Consider the following 17,558-nt stretch of genomic DNA (forward strand, 5'->3'; position numbering starts at 1 on the left):
CGGATCTGGACATGGATGGCGGGGATAACGCGACGACAACCCGATGCGCGACCACCGTTACTTTCCATGGGTGTGCCACCAAGCGTGGATTGGCGTGTGGTTTGTTAGAGCCGCACAAGAGCCTATGGTTTTGTCTCGGATCTGAGGCGCCGAAAGAATGTTTTCTTCGGCCTACGACATCTACCTGAGCCAGACATGCAAGCTCTGTAAAACTCAATCGGCAACACTCTCCCACATGCTATGGAAGTGCAAACATCAATAGCCAGACCTTAATCCCGTGACCCTCTCGTCGAGATGGCACGCCGCCCTGTGCGGCTCCCATCTCGATAGCCAACTCTGAGCGACCCAGCAGGCCTATGAAGCGGCGAAGAGGCAAGACCTCGACGTCCCATCATGGGAGGCCTAGGCCCATCCGACTAAACTGCTGGTGCTCATTAAAGTTCACTCTCTCACTCTCTCTCTTCAGCTTACGGTCCAGACTCGGGGCCCACGTTGCCGGGTGGAAGGTTATCCTGTGCACCTCACTAACAGTTTGGCTCGGAAACAAGTGGTTTGTGCTTCTGGTGCCACATGGCCTTGGGCTCCTTGGAATCTGGTCATGTTGTGCATGTGTTCGAGGACTGGAAGCATGATCCCGATGTTTCCTGCCGTTCAGGTTTTGCGCATGTTTTTGCTTGTCAGCACTTTGTTACACCAGCTGTGCTGGTGTGTTGTTTCTCGGAACTTGCGACATGTATGGATAGCGCAACCCTCGCTCCTTTGCGTTGTAGGTTGTGTATTCTGGGTGCGGATTATACACTGTGAACTCCGTTGAAAGAAGGTGTTCCGAGATGGCTGGTTGTTCCGACTGGCCAATCACGCATGGAAGTTCTGTCAAACGCAAGGATTGGTGAACAGATTGTCCAGTTCAGACGCCAACCATCAGCAATCTGCCAGTAAAGATGCTGGGCAGAGCGTTGGGTCTAGAAAATACGGCCACAGCGCTCCAATCTCTGGATTGTGGACCTGACTTCGGCGCTAAGCACCATGGCCTCGGCCGAAATAGGGTCGCCCTATGTGGTCCAAACCAGTGCAACTCGTAACCGATGTATGGTGAAAATTAGGCAATCTTGTAACTGAACTTCGTAAATTATTCGTAAATACAACTTTTGTTTGTTCGTACTTCAGCGTCTGCGTCCTTTGAACCTGCCAAGGATGGCGGTGAATCGCAACGAATCACATTTTACTGGGCTTTTGCAAGAAGCCCTGCTCGGATATTAGTGGTATATTTCAGAGTGGTGTATGATACGTCCACTTTGCTTTAGATGTCTCGACAAGTGCACCTTAGAGAATTGTAATGTCCTTTCTTGCATAATTACTGAGGAGTAAGTGTAACGCTTTTTTTTTCTAAGTATTGCGATTTTGAACAATTTTCATTTACATGGAAGGGCTCAAATTGTCTTTGACGAGATAAATTGGCACTCTTTATTGTGCCAGCTTGACTACAGTAAGTTGATCTGACCTTATTAACCCTTTGCTTCCTGTAGATGAGCTAGGTATGTCTACACGTTTTTTACAAAGTCTACAGGAGGTAAAGGGTCAATAAGGTCAGAAGATTTTATTTTCCCACCTTTTCTATTATACTGCTTCAGTACCCTAATTAAGGAGAGCACACTCATTTGACAGGCAGCATTGTTATTTGACAGACTCTTTATGCAATTCTGCAGACAAATACATTTTGCCATCCAACGCTTCTTTTTAACAGACAACAAGCGAAGCAACAATAGAGCTTTTATCATACAGCGTGCAATTATGGATGTTGCTTGTGTTGGAGCATGACTCGCTGACTATGCATCGGTAAGTTCGCCATATAAAATAATTTTTGCTGGCGCTACCGAAGCATTTTTTCTTTTGGTGGGTGTAGGGGTACTCCATGGGTAGTAGTTGGTATACTATTTTTTCAGCAGTGTTGTTTCATGCGGCTCAGAGTCGTGGAATTCCCTGGGAAAAAAAAAAATATGAAAGTTAGTTTGAATTACCGCGGCAATCCCATCTGATAAATAGACGAACAGAAACATTTTGCGACCTGAATTGCTTTATTACTTAGCAAAAAAAAAAAAAATTGTTTAAATAGGCAGACTTCAGCAATTCTTTCAACTCTAAACATATTTACTGGGACAGCAGCAGGCTCTCTGAGAGGACACTGCCGTCACCTCAATAACAACTCTTTTTTTTTGCAAAGCAGATGACATTGTACTCGTCTGCAACGATATTGCCTGTTGAGTTGTGCAGAAACAGTGATAAAGGACAGGACATGAGGAAGGCACACTGTCGCTGCTTGCCCCTTCTATACGTTTTCTTCTTTTGCGCTGTTTCTTCTCAATTTGTGAACCAACGAGCTGAAATGCGTACGCTTATGCCTGTTGAGGCCTCCAAAATGCGTGCGCAGATGGCACCCTTCTTGGAGTCTGTGCGGGGTGCCATACCTCACACAAATTGCAAAGCCCAAAACTGCGCGACAGTGCACTGCTTATTACACCAAGCTTCTGACTGCATATGGCAACGTGGACGTGGCAACGTGGACACGAATCCTGTACTCCATATCATGCACAGCAGGCAATGCTGCGAAATCTATGTGGTTGTGAAGTCTCGCTACACGCATTTTGCAGTCCAGTTGTCTTCTATCTGCAACACCTTTATGTGGAATAACCATTTTATGTTACAACTGCAACTTGTCGGTGTTAGCTTGAAACCAAGTTACACGTCATCTATGCGCCTTTGTGCTTCCAGCATGTGACGTAAGCTATGGTCGCGAGCACAAGCACTGTACTGTGGCTGCTGGTTGCAGAAATGTCACTACACCCGTTCATAAGTAAATAGTTATGCAAAGCCTTCCACGTCATAATTATGTCATTTTGCTAGAAAAAGGCATAATACTTGATATTTACATTGAATTACATGTGCATACCTATGTCTTTTATATATGACGCAGGATTTTTTGGTTGGAAATGCAAAGAGTGAGATGTTTTCCCTAGCCTCCGTAGCACTGTCTGCTATTTATAAAAGGCAGCATAGCAGTGGGAAAAGTTCTGGTAAGGACGAAGGCAAGGACAAGAAGGTTGTCTGATGACGGCAGGATAATGACCATGCTTGTCATGTTAGCGTATCAAAAAGATGGACAGACAGAGCAAAGCGATCTTTAAGCTTTTAATTACTGTTGCAGCAAAATAAATGTAGCTGCACCTAACATTGCTCTTGTTTGCTGAGAGAAACTTGGAAAATGCTTTCATGTCCGATTGCATCCCTTGACAAGTAGAAGATTTTAGCACGATTTCTGAAGGATACAGCAATTAACGCCAGAAAGTCGAATGCATCACTTGTGCTACACTGAGTTTGTTACCTCGAAGGATGGATTTAAGCGCAGGAAACAATGCAATGTGCACAGAAGCATTTCTGATATGCTGGAACAAGCTTTCAATTGCGGCTAACTGTGGAGACAAAGGAATAATAATTTAATTATCATACTTAATTGGAATTTTATTGTCACAGGAAAAAAAAACAAGAGGCTAAAATCTAGTTACTCAATGGTGTTGCGCGAGGAGAATAAACAAATCCACAGGGTTCGATTATTTTTTTTAGTTGCAGCCATACCAAGTAATCGACAATGAAGCCAGAGAAAGCGTATGGGAAATTAAGTTTTTGGTAATATTTTAGCTGAAAGTTAGTAGTAAGTGAATAGTTATTAGTATATTTTTTTTATTCAGATACCCTAAAGGCCCTTATGGGCATTACATAGGGGGGGGGGGGGGGTTAACAACAGGATATTTCAAACACAATTAGGGGGGGGAGGCAATATAGAACACCGTGGTAAAGATCACCGAATACAACAAGAAAACATAAAAAGAAAAAAAGTAAAGAGAATCGCATACATGATGAACAAAAAAAAAAAAAACACTCCATACGGGGAAATGAAAGGTAAAGAATTGCACGCATACTGCAGAGGATGTGGGCTTGGTCTGCACCCGTGGCAGATGACCTTTTCATCCACTTTCATTTCTTTTTACGTCATTATTTCTACATTTCAATTAAACAAAAACAAGAATCTTCGCTTGTGCTGCACCTGGCTTCATTGTTACTTCATACAGTTGTGTGACAACTCACTTGTAGCAGCGGCGGCAGTAAAGGTCATTAGAGCAGCCATGACAGCGTAGGGTGGCGTCTTCATTGCAGATTACGCACCAGGGAAGCTCCTCAGCTCCCTGACGGAAACGGAAACATTCTTTAAGGCAAAAGTCTTAGATAACTGTTTCAAGGTTGCATTGTGAGGTACAGAAAATATCACATGACCCAAGGAAGGCCAGAAGAGAACCAAAGCATGTCCAGCCATGTTTAAGAGATGATTAATGATGAGCAAAGTTAATTCATGATTGATTGGTGATTGGATTAAGGTGAACTAGAGTAGGCTTTACAAGGCTTTCACCTTTGCACCTCTTAGGCGATTGCTAAGGACACCTGTGAATTTTTTCACAAGTCTAACGGCTGCACGAAAAGACATCTGCATCCTAAAGCCACGAGGCTGACTGAGACTCGCTAGAAAAACTTGCAGGAAAAAAGACCTATCATATTTACAGGCCTTAAAAACAATACAAAACAAATGCACAATGTGAAGCTGGCAAACAAGTCAAGAAAAGTATAGTGGAAGAAAACATATATTTTTCAAGTTAGAATGCAGAATTATGAATGAAGGTGACGTTGCAATAAGCTTCATAATTGCTTGCTTGGGCTGTAAAACTAGTTACAAATGGGGGATTAAATTTCTGGTGTTTTATTTCCTATAAAGATTATTGCAAATTTATGCAAGCCTTGCCAAATTTAACTCTAATTCAGATGAAATTCTCAATTTTAATTTAAATGAATGTACAATCTAAATCCTATGTTTTCATTGGCTTCATCGGTTTCTGTGCTAGTTTGCTACCGCTGCAGCAAACCACACATTATGCCCAATTCTCAGCCCATGGCTAACGTTGAATTCAGGAATGTTAGCCAAAAAAGGCAAACTTTGAATGAGACAGAAATTAATTTTGGAGACTTTGATAGTCTGTGACGAAAGATATGGTTTCATGCAACGTCGACGATGTCTTCACATTGGCGGTATGAAGTGAACCCAGCCATGCCTTCGCATCCGCACTGCCCCCACGGCTGAGTGTTGCCTGTGCGAGATGCCGCCATCATGAAGAGCGCTGGCAGCAGAAAGCGAACGCTTCGTCTGCCTCTTGGTTCAACACGTCTCCTGAAGTCGAGATTATGTACAGGCATGCTTCATTATATAGAGGTTCTAAATAGACAATGTTATACGGAGAAGTTACAAAAAGTCAAATACTTCATTATATTGAAGTTTGTTATATCAGCATATAACAAAGGTATTTTTGCATCATGTGGAACTTTGAGTTTTGACTGTATGTGCCTTGTGAAATAGGCGCAAAGTATGCATAAATTGACATAGCCAAGCCAGCCTTACCAACCTCACCGCCTTGGTCTAAGCCCAGCTCTTGCAACTCTTCGAGTTCTTCGAGTTTTGCTTGTTCAAGAATCTGTAACCAGGCAATAGAGAAACAATGGTACTCGTCAATTTTAGGTTTAGTGATGCGAGTGCATTCTTCTACCAAGAACCCTACCAATGATCAGTCCAGGTTCAGCTGTATGTGTAACCTACACATAGGGCACTCCAACATTCACAGAAAAAGAAAAAATAAAGTAATTTGTAAAAGATAGACTGCAGCAACACATGGTTTTTCATAACAATGCATAGAAAAACAGGAATTTTTATATAATCTTCTTAATTTTCAATTACGCTTAGAGCCAGAGTAGTTTCATTTTTTCCCAACAAGTGCTGCTGTCATGGCTCTGACGGCTCATCCATCCATCTAACACACAAATGAGTGCTCTGGTACATTTTAAAGCAAAGCTTTCTTTGCCTCTTTCTTTGACTTTGCTTCTGCTGCCTGGAACACCACATTGATCGGTGGTTCAGAGTGTGTGTATACATGACAAGAGTGCAGCAGAGAGGAATTGCGCAACACAAGAAATTTGTTTGGACCTTTGCACCGCGTCGAATGTGCACAATGCCCTTTAGAGCTCCCTGGGCGTCGCCATGTTGGCCCCTTGACAGCTGAAATTATCTATGACACCCTGCAAAAGCGCCTACCTTTCTACTTTTGTGCAAGTCTGGAGGCAAGCTAGATATAATGGTAGAAAGGAACATCCCGAAAGTGCAGAGTGGGTCATGATGATTGCTCTAGTACAGATCTCCGGAAACATTTTGAACACCTGGGGTTAACATGCACCTAGATCCAAGAACATTTAGCATTTCAACTGCTGTGGTGGCTTTGGCATTGCTCTTATGTGGGATCAAATCCTGGCCATGCAGGCTGAAATTCGAAGGGGGGGGGGGGGGCAAAATGCAAGAACAGCCGTACAGAGTGCAATGGGTGCACATTGGAGAACCCCAGGCGGTCAAAATTAATCGGGAGTCTCCCCATTGCGGCGTGCCTCACAATCATACCGTAGTTTTGGCACGTGAACTCTCAGAATTTATATATCTTTTTAATCAATTCACCTCCATCGAATGTGACAGCGGCCGTCGAGAACTGAACTCGTGACCTCATGTTTTGCAGAAAAACACCATAGGCACTAGGCCACCGTGCTGGGTTTTCACGAAGAACTATAGTGCAAGTGTAAATGTCCTCTGCACTGAAATTCACGTAGCTGGAAACTTGTTTTGCCATGGCAGCAAGAATGTTATCATTTTTCTGCACAAACTCGGCTGCAATTGAGCTGAAGTGTGAAATCGTGTTGAGCCCTCACCTTGGCCACAACAGCGTCAGCCTCCGTGCTGTCGTCTGAATCGGATCCGGCATCCTCTGCCTTTTTTTTACCTGCAAGCAAAACATCTACCACTAGTACCCTAAAAATTCATTAAGCAGTGAAAGCAGTAGCATTCACTACCATGGCATGACATCGTAGGCAGGCACAGCACAGTAGAACCTCATTAACTGGAATTCTACGAGGACCGGAAGTTTATTTGAATAAAACAGCATTCAAACTAAGGAGAACCCTTTAAATGTAGTGCCCAACCATTTGTGCAGTACAGCTCACAAGAAGTGAACCATCACTCGGTTCACATTCAAAAAATCTTATCTTTCCTCCATCGGCACGCTACGACACGTGCTGGAAGAAGCCTAGGTTCTGTATATAGTGCAAGTGCGATAAGGATGCACCTCACGCCCAGTTTTTGCTGTTGGTGCCCGGAAAAGCAAGATGAGGCTGAACCTAGCAGGATCGTGGCTTGATGCGTGCCATTCTCCTGCATGGCCAATGTTAGAGATAATGTGATCAAGCATGTGCTAGGAGAAATGGGGGGCGGGGGGGGGTTGTAGTTGACTGCACGGTCGTAGTTGACTGCCCTAGCTCAGTCTCGGCTTCCCACGCGTCTTTCCTTGTCATTTTTAAGGCACACGATGTTACGGCAGCTAGCGACGCATCGAATCTTTGCCTTTGGCTCGGGTTCATCTGAAAAGCAATCCGTGGGAGCGAGACATTTTTTTCAAAATAACCGTTCCGAGTTTCTTGGAATTTAAATTTGCAGGAGTCTTTTTCTATTCAAATATATGGAACAGAACACGTCAAATTATTCATCAGTTTGAGTTAACAAGATTTTGAATTGTCGGGATTTCACTACTCATTCGTGAGAACAGATACTTGTGCATTCATTTCATAGGCCTGACTATGAGCGTAGGTGCTGACGGATGTGGTCAAGTCGACAGGAGTAGAAACAAGAGTTGGCTGGTGAGCACGTTGAAGTGAGTATGAAGTGACTGTTGGTGAGTAAGTGGGTGCAGGTGTGAATGCAAGTGACTGTCGGTGGGTGGACATGTGCACAAACGTTGGCCAGTCTCTGGTAGTGAGAGTACGTGTAAGCGTGAGTGAGTACCGCTGCATGGCATGTTGGCTGCAAAACAAATCCAAAGACGCAGAAGCCAGCTACATAAAGATAAAGCGCTCAGGTAACCCAAAATGTGACGCAAACACACACAAAAAAGGTCTTCGGTGTTTACTCAATGCTGGTACACCGTACGTTACCTGCATATAACCCACACAAAAAGAAAAGGTCAAATTTAAGTAGACAGTGGAGATGCGCGATTAATGTGGCACAGCAGCATCTGAGCCAATGACAAAGGGTAAAAATGAATGAAAGATGACATGGATGGTCAGAAAACACAGCCCATTTTGTGTTGCATCATACTAGCCAAGTTTCCAATGCTGCAGCATGGCTAAACCCCGAGTTGTGTGGAAACTCTTCGATCTACTAAGTGCACAACAATTGACAGAATATGAAGAGGTTTTGTGAGCTGTTTCTCCCACATTTTGTGTGGTGAAACCCAAACGCACAAACTCTGTACAGCGGCACACCGTAGCAAGTGCAAAGGCTATGACAACTCACCCGTTTTCTTGGCCTTGATCTGGCCAAGCTCCCTCATCAGTTCTTTGTCCTTCTGGAGTTCTTCTAGACCCTTTTTCGCTGACTCCGCTGCTGCTTTAAGCTCCTCACCAATCAATCGTGCCACTTCGTCTATGGGCTGGTCCTCTTTTCCATCACTCGCTCCCTGTGTGGACTGGTGAAGCTCTGTTGGCTCTGTTGTGGCAAGGGGACCACCAGCAGCATCTGATGAAGTGTTGTCTTTTGTGTCCTAGAGAGAAGAAAACAGTAGCAGATTACATAACCACAGCTGCCGCTCCACTCTGTCTTATGAAAATTTTTGCTCCTGTTGCATAAGCTCGGTCCTTACCAGCAGTGAGACATATGTTCTTTCACAAATCATATCAATTTAGCTTGCCCTAATTTTGCCTTTACTGTCCTGTTAACAGCAAGGGCTAGTGTACACACCCACACAAGTCTGATCTATTATGCGCACCTCATTGAGATAAATTGCAATAAAATCTATAGGGAAAAAACAAGAACGTCAAACAGGGTATAAGTACTTGAACCATACACTGTGTGACACATATTACACTGCTCCAAGAACGCTTTTCTGTAATGCATCAATGCCAAGTGACTTAGATTTCATTCCTTTCAGAACTATTACTATCAATGGGAGTAAGGAGAGTAAGGAAGTAAGGAATATTTGCATCATAGTTATAAATGAAAAGGTACATGTAGAATGACACAAACGATATCTCCTCTCCTAGACTACACTGTTAATGAGAATATGTAAATCATATAGTACAATAATCATACTTTTTAATTTATGTTCCGGCAAAAAAGTGTGACTATGTAGAACTGCGTGAAGCTCTGAAGAAAGTGCACCTGAAGGTTTGAATCCATGGAATCTCTGCTAAGTCCGCGTAGGCGTTCGAGACGCTGTTCCATTTCATCGGTGGTTGCCTTTATAACCTGGGCCCGACGCCTGTCGATGGCCACCTTGTGCATCACTTCAGCGAAGAGGCTGCTTGCTTTCTCTGCATCTGTTGCATACACCTGCAAAGACAAACACATTCTTAAGAAGCGATTGCAAATGGCAAAATGATCGAGTGTGAGTGCCTAAGTTCAACTGCATTCACTACAATGAGCTGAGGGTGATCAATTTCCAGCAAGCCCATGAAAACTAGGAATTTCTGTGGAGGGGTAGAACTAATCTTTGGCAATACTGGTACAGGATGGCAAAGCAACACACAAAGCAGGGTCAATGTTCACCCAACATTAGCCAACACTGGCAATAATGGTAGCCAGCCACAAAGACTGACAGAACACAGCTCGCACGAAAAAATGTGAATTGTGACCACTGTGTGAAGCAATAAATAATCATCATTGTGTTCTACTCTGTCAAGGCGTGGCGCTTCTCTAATTCAATGAATTGCTGTGCAATTCTCAAAAGCTACGAGAGGTCATACTTATAACTGAAGAATATGTACACAGGCATCACAGGAATTCAGCAGCATTTCCCAAATTCCATGTCCGACACTATTTTGTAGTTGACTGTACAGGAGCCTACATGGGCAAAATGTAAAGCAATGTTGGCCAAACATAGCGCCAACATTGATCTCACTTGCAGTGCAACTTGAATGGTAGAACAACCAGAGCTGATATTTTAATGTTAAAAGGTTACCAATAACTGTCATTTTTCAGCAAAATGAGCTCTGCAGAAATACAGGATATGGAGGTAGATTCATGAAAGACTTAAAGAACACTTATCAGGCTGCCCAGAAAGCTTCAGAGTTAGAACCTCCTGGTCTGCAGATTGAACTTAGGGAACATCACCCAACTTAGCGGGAGAGCTAACCAGGCAGCTGACAGTTGAATAGCAATTCCTGCTTGCAATGCCAACCATTGGCTTCCAGGTGAGCCTGATTGGTCGAGGGGATGTCCTGGTCAGGCAGCACAGCTGGTCCTAACCTTAGGTCCAATAGCCTTGGCACCAGGATGAATGTTTCTTAATCAGCGAAGCTTTCTTTCAGATGAATTTTTGTAGCTTAGTGCCACTTTTGTATGGGTGTGAAATATACCTTTTATAAACTGATCAATCTGCAGCTCCAACACAGCCGAACCAAAAGATTGCACCTTCTTGCAGTGTATGAACCAGGAACCTCTCTGTGGCTTGGTCTCTTTCACCCTGGATAATGCTTTTATTCAGTTTCAGATGAAAACAAGATTTCAAAGCTGTAATTTATAATCCTGAGAATCGAAAGATATTTGTTCACATTTGCTGTTGCGTCAGTCACAGTAACAAACCATGCACCTTGCCAGCTGCACCTCATCAAAATTGAAAAAAAAAAAGCAAGTCTGGCCCTTACACGAGTGTACATGGCAATTTGTGTGCGACATTAGAGTCCTTCTGCATACTTACATATCCATCTATGTATATTTATAAACACATTGTATGTATAAACTAATGAGTGACTGATTGACTGGACAAGTTCATCGAGTCCTTTAACACCTGCCATGATGCTAGTTACTAAAGCCTTTGGGTGGCAGCACTTTACGAGACAATTATTACTCACTGTGATTGGGGCCTGACGATAGTAGGAGACATCAACTTCTTTGAGCTTTGCCAGTCTTTCCTCGATGTCGGCGTGAATTGGAATGACATCTGGAAATGTTGCACCATGTCCCGTTAAAGCCATGCTCTATCATTGTCGGCATTATAAAGCCTCGCTGACAACGACGACACTTGGTGTTAGCAAGTGTTTCCTCAATGTCGAGGTGAATTGCAATGAGCATCTTAATACTTTCAGTGCCACTGACGTACTGGTACGTTCTCAACTCCCTCCAGTCAAATATGCACAGTATTATGTGAAGTTGGGGAGCTCCAAGGTAGTTCCGCCATCTGGTGTATATTCTTAGAAGCATATTTTCCCATTCTCTCTGGGTATGCTCAGCCTGGGTTCTTGTTAGCGCGCTACAGAACGTGCCCTTTCGCGGGCGTGGTTTTGCTGCATGGAGGGGATGGTTCGCAAACTGCTACCGCCAGCGATTCTCCATTTGAAGTATTTGAGCGGTAGTACAAGGATCATTCTTGCGTGTTTCTGCCATCTGTCATACATTTATAGCAGGCATTATATTTTTTTAACCCAGACACAGCGGCGCTATTGCGGAAGCGTGCGTGCCAGAACAAAACCAGGTGGAAGATTGAAAACGAAGATAGGAATGCGAGGACCACACTAAGAGTGCCATTTGCCATTATCTGTGTCGTTTCTTTCCCTTCTGAATAACCGAAAATAAACAATGGCGATCGTTTTATAATATCTGAATAAAGAAAGATGGTACTAAATGGGTTAAATAACTGTTTTCTTAAATGCAATCATTTTCATTAAAATTGGTTAAAGGGTTGTCTATTAATGTAAAGCTTTTGCAATTCAGATGCATATATATAAGCAAAAAACCAGTGAGAGCTTCCTGTTGAGAACAAATCCCTGTAAACTACAGTATTTACAAGTCTACAAAGCAGCCTTCATTAATTACACAAATTAATCATAAAAATATTGTCTTGGAACCGTCTCTGTTAAAAACGCTGTTATATTACTTCAGGCCTGACCCCTTTAAAGCCCCTTTAATGTCTCAACTAACAGCACATCTCGAGGATTCTGCCATCGTAAGTAATGAAATGTTAGTAATGAAATGTTATATTTCAGGTTCATATATATAAGCAAAAAACTAGCGAGAGCTTCCTGTTGAGAACAAATCCCTGTTATCTACAGTACTTACAAGTCTACAAAGCAGCCTTCATTAATTACACAAATTAATCATAAAAATATTCTGTCTTGGAATTGTCTATGCTAAAAACGCTGTTATATTACTTCAGGCCTGACCCCTTTAAAGCCGCTTTAATGTCTGAACTAACAGCACGTCTTGAGGATTCTGCCATCGTAAGTAATGAAATGTTACCATTCTTGTTGCTGTGTGAAGCCAGGGCAATAAGTTATTATTATTATTATTATTTATTATTATTATTATTGAAGTTGTGTGGAATGTAGAGCAAGCAAGACAGAAAAAGATCTCGAGCTTTCACCTTTGCTGTCCTGACGCAGCTTCTTTAGCCGGCTCTCAATCTCCTCTATCTGTAAAGCGGAACCACCTCCGCGAGAAGCGGAGTGGTCAGCTTGCTGCTGCTGCTTGTTGAGTGCGTCCATTCGCCTTTCGTAGGCAAGGCAAGACAGACATAGGGAGTTTTAGAAACGGGGTACCCAAGGTTAGGGGATGATATCGGCAAGGCATACAAAAGAACGTAAAAACAAAAACAAAATAACTCTGCTTGCAATGGCTTGAGGCTGCTTGTCCAGTGTTCAGCACTAGCCTTTTACAGTTGAGGCAAGCCAGAAATAGGGAGTTCCATAAACGAAGTACCGAACATTAAGGCACGATATCGGCCAGGTGTACAAAAGAGTGCAAAAGACTGCCCAAACGAACATGGCTTACACTGGATTGCGACTGCTTGTTCAGCACAGCCATCTTCCTTTCACATTTGAGGCAAGGCAGAAATAGGCAGCTTTAGAAATGGCACCCAAAGTTCAGAAACGCTGAGTGCGAGGCACGCGAGAGAATATAAAAAAAAAAGTTCAGAGGGACTCAAGTGCAGTTTCAGTTCTGCGCATGCGCTCTGCCGCTGACCCTATCTCACATCATCATCATCATCATCAGTTTAGTTACCAGCATATTTCACATATGTCACTTTGAAAAAGACAAGTCCACTTGAAATGTTGGCTCCTGCTTTCACCTTGTTCTTGTTTTGCTCATCGTCTTGAATTTCCATCTCCCGCATTCCCCGTGTTTTCTCTGACCTTATTTTAGGTAGACAATGCCTCTTGGAACACAACACTTTCTAAAACTCCCTAATATCATTAGTGAAATCAACCTTGCTGCTTTTTCACGTTTCCAGCATTCCTTTTTACTGCCCTCTGAGTCCTCCGTTTCTGCAGTTTTAACAATTAACAGTCTCCCCATTTCATTCTCCATTTTTTACTCTTCCTGAATGCTGTCTCAACTGATTTTGTGCCTGCATCATTAATGGGATCAGCCACTTGACGTGAGAGATAAAAACAATAATAATGGAAAATGAAATGAATCGGTACAATATATGGCCCCTCATTAAATGAAGAAAGCATTCCTCATCAACACAGGTAACTGTGTACTTATGATTAATTATGGACAAAATTGGCAAGTACTGCTTGCAAAATTGGAAAGTAACAAAATACAGTGTAAACAAGTCAGCAGCATAGACCTTCGTACTTGTGTCCCTTATTTATACAACATTGAGTATTAAAGGAAATTAATTTCATTTACTTAACTGCCATTGATGTAACAACTGTCACTTCATCAAAATATTACCAAAACACATAACGACAATTATCTCCTTTTAACATCCCTTCTTTAAGCTGTGCTCTCTGATAAGCTGCACAATTCAACAACCTTTGTTTAATTTTTTTGTAGATTCTGTGAACCTTAAGCTGAACTTCTGATAAGAATGGACTTTTAAATGTTGCCAGTAAGCACTTCAATCGTCTTATCTGTCTGTGTTTTTTGCACTGTTTTCAATGTGGAATATAATCAACTAGCCATAACCCATTAGAGAGCCTTACAGCTTATCTAATATTTCCATATATAGCTAGAAAAAGAAAACAGGAATTGAATTTGACACAAAATGTGTTGCAGGAAATGACAACAAACTAGCAGATTGCTCCAGATTAATTTTGACCACCTGAGGTTCTTTACCCTACCCCCAAAGTTCAGTGTACAAGTGTTCTTGCATCCTGCACTCATCAAAATGCAGCCACCATGGCTAATGGCTGTGCAAAATAGTTCTCACACAACCAACACATAAACCATAAGCAAACAAGGCAGCATTAATATACACTATACTGCAGATAATTTCTCACTTTCCTTCTTTCTGCATGCGTACCTCACATGTGCATCAAAGGAAAAATGTGGGCTCAGCCATCGCAACAGTGCCATACCTCAAACACAGGATAAAATGAACGAACACAGGCCACGTGTTGTAAATCCGCTCAGCATTCAGTGCAGGCACAAAATATGTATTAACGCATTTATGTATAACATATACCTCCTCCGTTCTGCAGAAACATTTAGCTGATAGTTTACTTAAGTTTTGCTTTTCTTTCATAGGACTTCATACATGTTGTGGTGCGCTATTTTGACAGAACAGTACAAACTCTCGCAGGACTCACTTTTGCAGAGCAGCAGGTGCTTCTCTTTCCTCTGTTTTACTAGCAGTAGTCCTGTGGAAACAAACATAAGCTTGAAATGCAAGCACTCTTTCAATTGTAGTGACTCTCGAAAAGAAGTGACTACGGCTGCTTGTCAGCGTGCAATGTCTGCTTCCATAAGCCAGTCTACTGAAAACATACGAGGTTTAATGGCTAGCCCATTATCATGGAGCCAGCTGCATGGAGTCCTGTGCCGTAAACCACTAAAGACACCTGTAAACCTGTCGCTAAAGTATCAGCTAGAAACAATTCCAGAACCAATTCCTTAGTGACATATTATTGTAATATCATTAGTCACATATTTTAGTGAAACATTACCTTTAAGTTTTTTCACAATGCCCCTCTCCCCAATCAAGGTACGATTAGAACAAATACTCAACGGCTACATGTACCGTTCGGTTACCGAGCAAATTGGCTGCACGATCGAGCATTCAGTTCATAGACTGAAACAAACCGACCACAAGTTAAATTATCATAAAACCACGGTGCTGGTTCTTGTAAATTTAAGAAGCCAATGGTAGAATAACAGTTGTGTTCGATCACTAGTACTCCATGATTCAGACGAACCGCTTTCATCTGAGGTTAGCATTCAATTGCATGAGTTTAAACTACATGACAACGTCGCATGTTGCATTGCAGCAACGGTTTCGGTTAACTATCGCGCGGCACACGCAGTACCGAAACGGCCTTCAAAAGTAGTGTAGAGGCCTCTATTAAGGAATACGTAACAAGCGTTTTGAGATAAATGCATTCTTACCTGCTGATAGTCTCACAGCACGTCCTGCAAACTTTGTGCTGCTTTCCCAACTTCGGTACGAGCACAGACGATTTTAGGCATTTGGCGCAGTACGAGAATTGGCAGTTGGGACAGGAGTGCTAAAAGCGCCGCACAAGAGAGACATGTAGAGCACGATCAGACGGTTTTCAGGAGAAATCGATCGCGCATTGTGAAGTTTGCGCGATATCGCGAAGTTAGCGAGAGAAAAACAGCAGGGAGGAACTGCGATAAAATGCGCGCTTGCTTTTAGGAACGCCTTACCTCTCTCGTGAGGAGTCCGAACTTTGAACTACACCCAGTACATGACATTGGCAACGGCCGTGTACGAGCGATTGCGCGACCACAACAGATGAATCACCCAAACCGTAGACGAAACACGGCGGCCAAACAAAAACACTACCAGGAAATAGGCGTGGTGCCCACTGGCGGCTGACGACGCGATGACAACGCACTGGACACACCACGGCCTCCGAGATCCGGCGGCGTGCGCTGTCAGACAGCAGCGCCCCTGCTTCTACGGCGGACAGCGCGCTCCGCCCGCTCTCGGAGGCCGTGAACACATGGATGTACTGTACCATGTACTGCATAGAGTTACTATGATGTACTGTACCAAGCGACCATAGACGTGCAGCTTCTATGCCTACCCAGCAGAACCGGAATCAACCGGGCATCACTTTCCATTTCGAGGACGTTACGCTTAAAGCTCCTCATAGTTAGACTCCCAGTAATATCCAATAACAAATTACACGACATAGTTAGGGCAGCCGGGCAGTGCTTGTCATGCCAGCGGGCGTTATTGTTACACGAAAACCAAAAGCAGCGGTACCGCAGATGTCCTCACGGCGAAGTCCATGCTCTCAGCATAATAAATATTGGCAAACATAAATTCCTGTCGCCACCGCAGTGTACCACTGATCCGCGTACATTTCGTCGTGTATTTTGGAGAGACTGGGCAGGCATTGTCAAAATACAGGAGGCCGTGACTGGACGGAAATTGTAAACCTTCTTGGACGCACCCTTTTAAACCTCTTTGAAAGTACCGATATGGTCACTAGAACATTTTTTTTTTCTTTCTGGGGACCATATTACCGTTGCAGACGTACGCTGCAGCTTAAGAGGAAGCTTTAGGGCTGCCATTTAAATGCATGGGAAAGGAGAAATCGTTTATCTCGGCAATCAGTGCACCAAACTTCATGGGGTTGGTTAGAGTTAAAAGAAAAAGTTAAAAGCCTAGCGACTTTTGGCTGCGAATTTTCGATGTAGCTCGTCAATTTTAATAGAAATTCGTACAGATCGCACATTTTCAGAAAACGAAACTATCAAGTATACGACTTATAACTCAGCAATGAAAATGGATGTCACAATTCTGTGAATTGCGCCTAATAGTACTACAGCAGCAGTAATTACAGTGAACTAGAATATATTACTGTAGCAGTAATATTTCATCTAAAACGGACAAAATTGATATTTCATAAATGGCTCTCAAATAGACCACTAATTTGTGAGCAGAACTTTTGCAGAAACCTTGCAAACAATGTAAGAAATTCTCGTAAGATAGAAATTGAGGTATCAGATTTGTCCACTTAGGATGTTATCTGTTGAAAAATAAAGTTTATTCTATGTATCTATCTTGGATGCAGCTCGCGGAACTGCGATATTTGTTCTAGGTGCAGAGCGGTGCAGACCCACGAAATTGTAAACTTCGTGCTTCTATTTTTTTTTTCAATCTTACCAATTTCTCAAAATTTCTTTTAAACAATTCAGGCCCTAAATCAAAATTCTGATTCCGACAGTCACTAGAATTGGTAATTGAGAATTGAGGTAACCACTGGTAACCCAGTGGTTACCTCGAAGAAGCGTTTCTGCATTTTTCATGTTGCACGCAGGGCTCCGGGGGATGGGTTTCAAGATAGAGCGCGCGCCCTGGCAGCTCACCTCTTTCCACTTTACCTCCTACTCCCCCACCCCTCTTTCCTCCTTCATAATCACCCTATATATATATATATATATATATATATATATATAT

The 17,558-nt window shown here is 42.8% G+C and overlaps 1 protein-coding gene across 2 annotated transcripts; it reads right to left on the reverse strand.

Moving 5' to 3' along the window:
• Positions 1-1,752: 1,752 nt before the first annotated feature.
• Positions 1,753-15,984, reverse strand: LOC139050453 (abscission/NoCut checkpoint regulator). 2 transcript variants are annotated; one of them, XM_070526851.1, is made up of 11 exons: positions 15,794-15,984; positions 15,512-15,630; positions 14,716-14,766; positions 12,543-12,667; positions 11,035-11,123; positions 9,344-9,514; positions 8,480-8,726; positions 6,844-6,914; positions 5,502-5,570; positions 4,141-4,238; positions 1,753-1,980 (listed from the first exon to the last, which is right to left on the reverse strand). In XM_070526851.1, the coding sequence occupies exons 1-11, from the start codon at positions 15,839-15,841 to the stop codon at positions 1,932-1,934; spliced, it is 1,137 nt and encodes a 378-aa protein (XP_070382952.1). In that variant the 5' UTR covers positions 15,842-15,984; the 3' UTR covers positions 1,753-1,931. The 2 variants fall into 2 exon arrangements, 1 of the variants encoding a protein (XP_070382952.1); XR_011508887.1 differs by having other exon boundaries at positions 1,929-1,980; positions 5,498-5,570.
• Positions 15,985-17,558: the final 1,574 nt, after the last annotated feature.

This window comes from Dermacentor albipictus, chromosome 10, assembly GCF_038994185.2.
Source record: "Dermacentor albipictus isolate Rhodes 1998 colony chromosome 10, USDA_Dalb.pri_finalv2, whole genome shotgun sequence".
Lineage (NCBI taxonomy): Eukaryota > Metazoa > Arthropoda > Arachnida > Ixodida > Ixodidae > Dermacentor > Dermacentor albipictus.

Excerpts from the sequence above, each read along its gene's own strand:
- LOC139050453 (XM_070526851.1), bottom strand. The coding sequence starts at position 15,841 with ATGTCATGTACTGGGTGTAGTTCAAAGTTCGGACTCCTCACGAGAGAG. Across the intron at positions 5,571-6,843 it reads CTGACGCTGTTGTGGCCAAG|ATTCTTGAACAAGCAAAACT; the intron begins GTGAGGGCTCAA and ends GCCTGGTTACAG. Across the intron at positions 1,981-4,140 it reads TACTGCCGCCGCTGCTACAA|GGAATTCCACGACTCTGAGC; the intron begins GTGAGTTGTCAC and ends TTTTTTTCCCAG.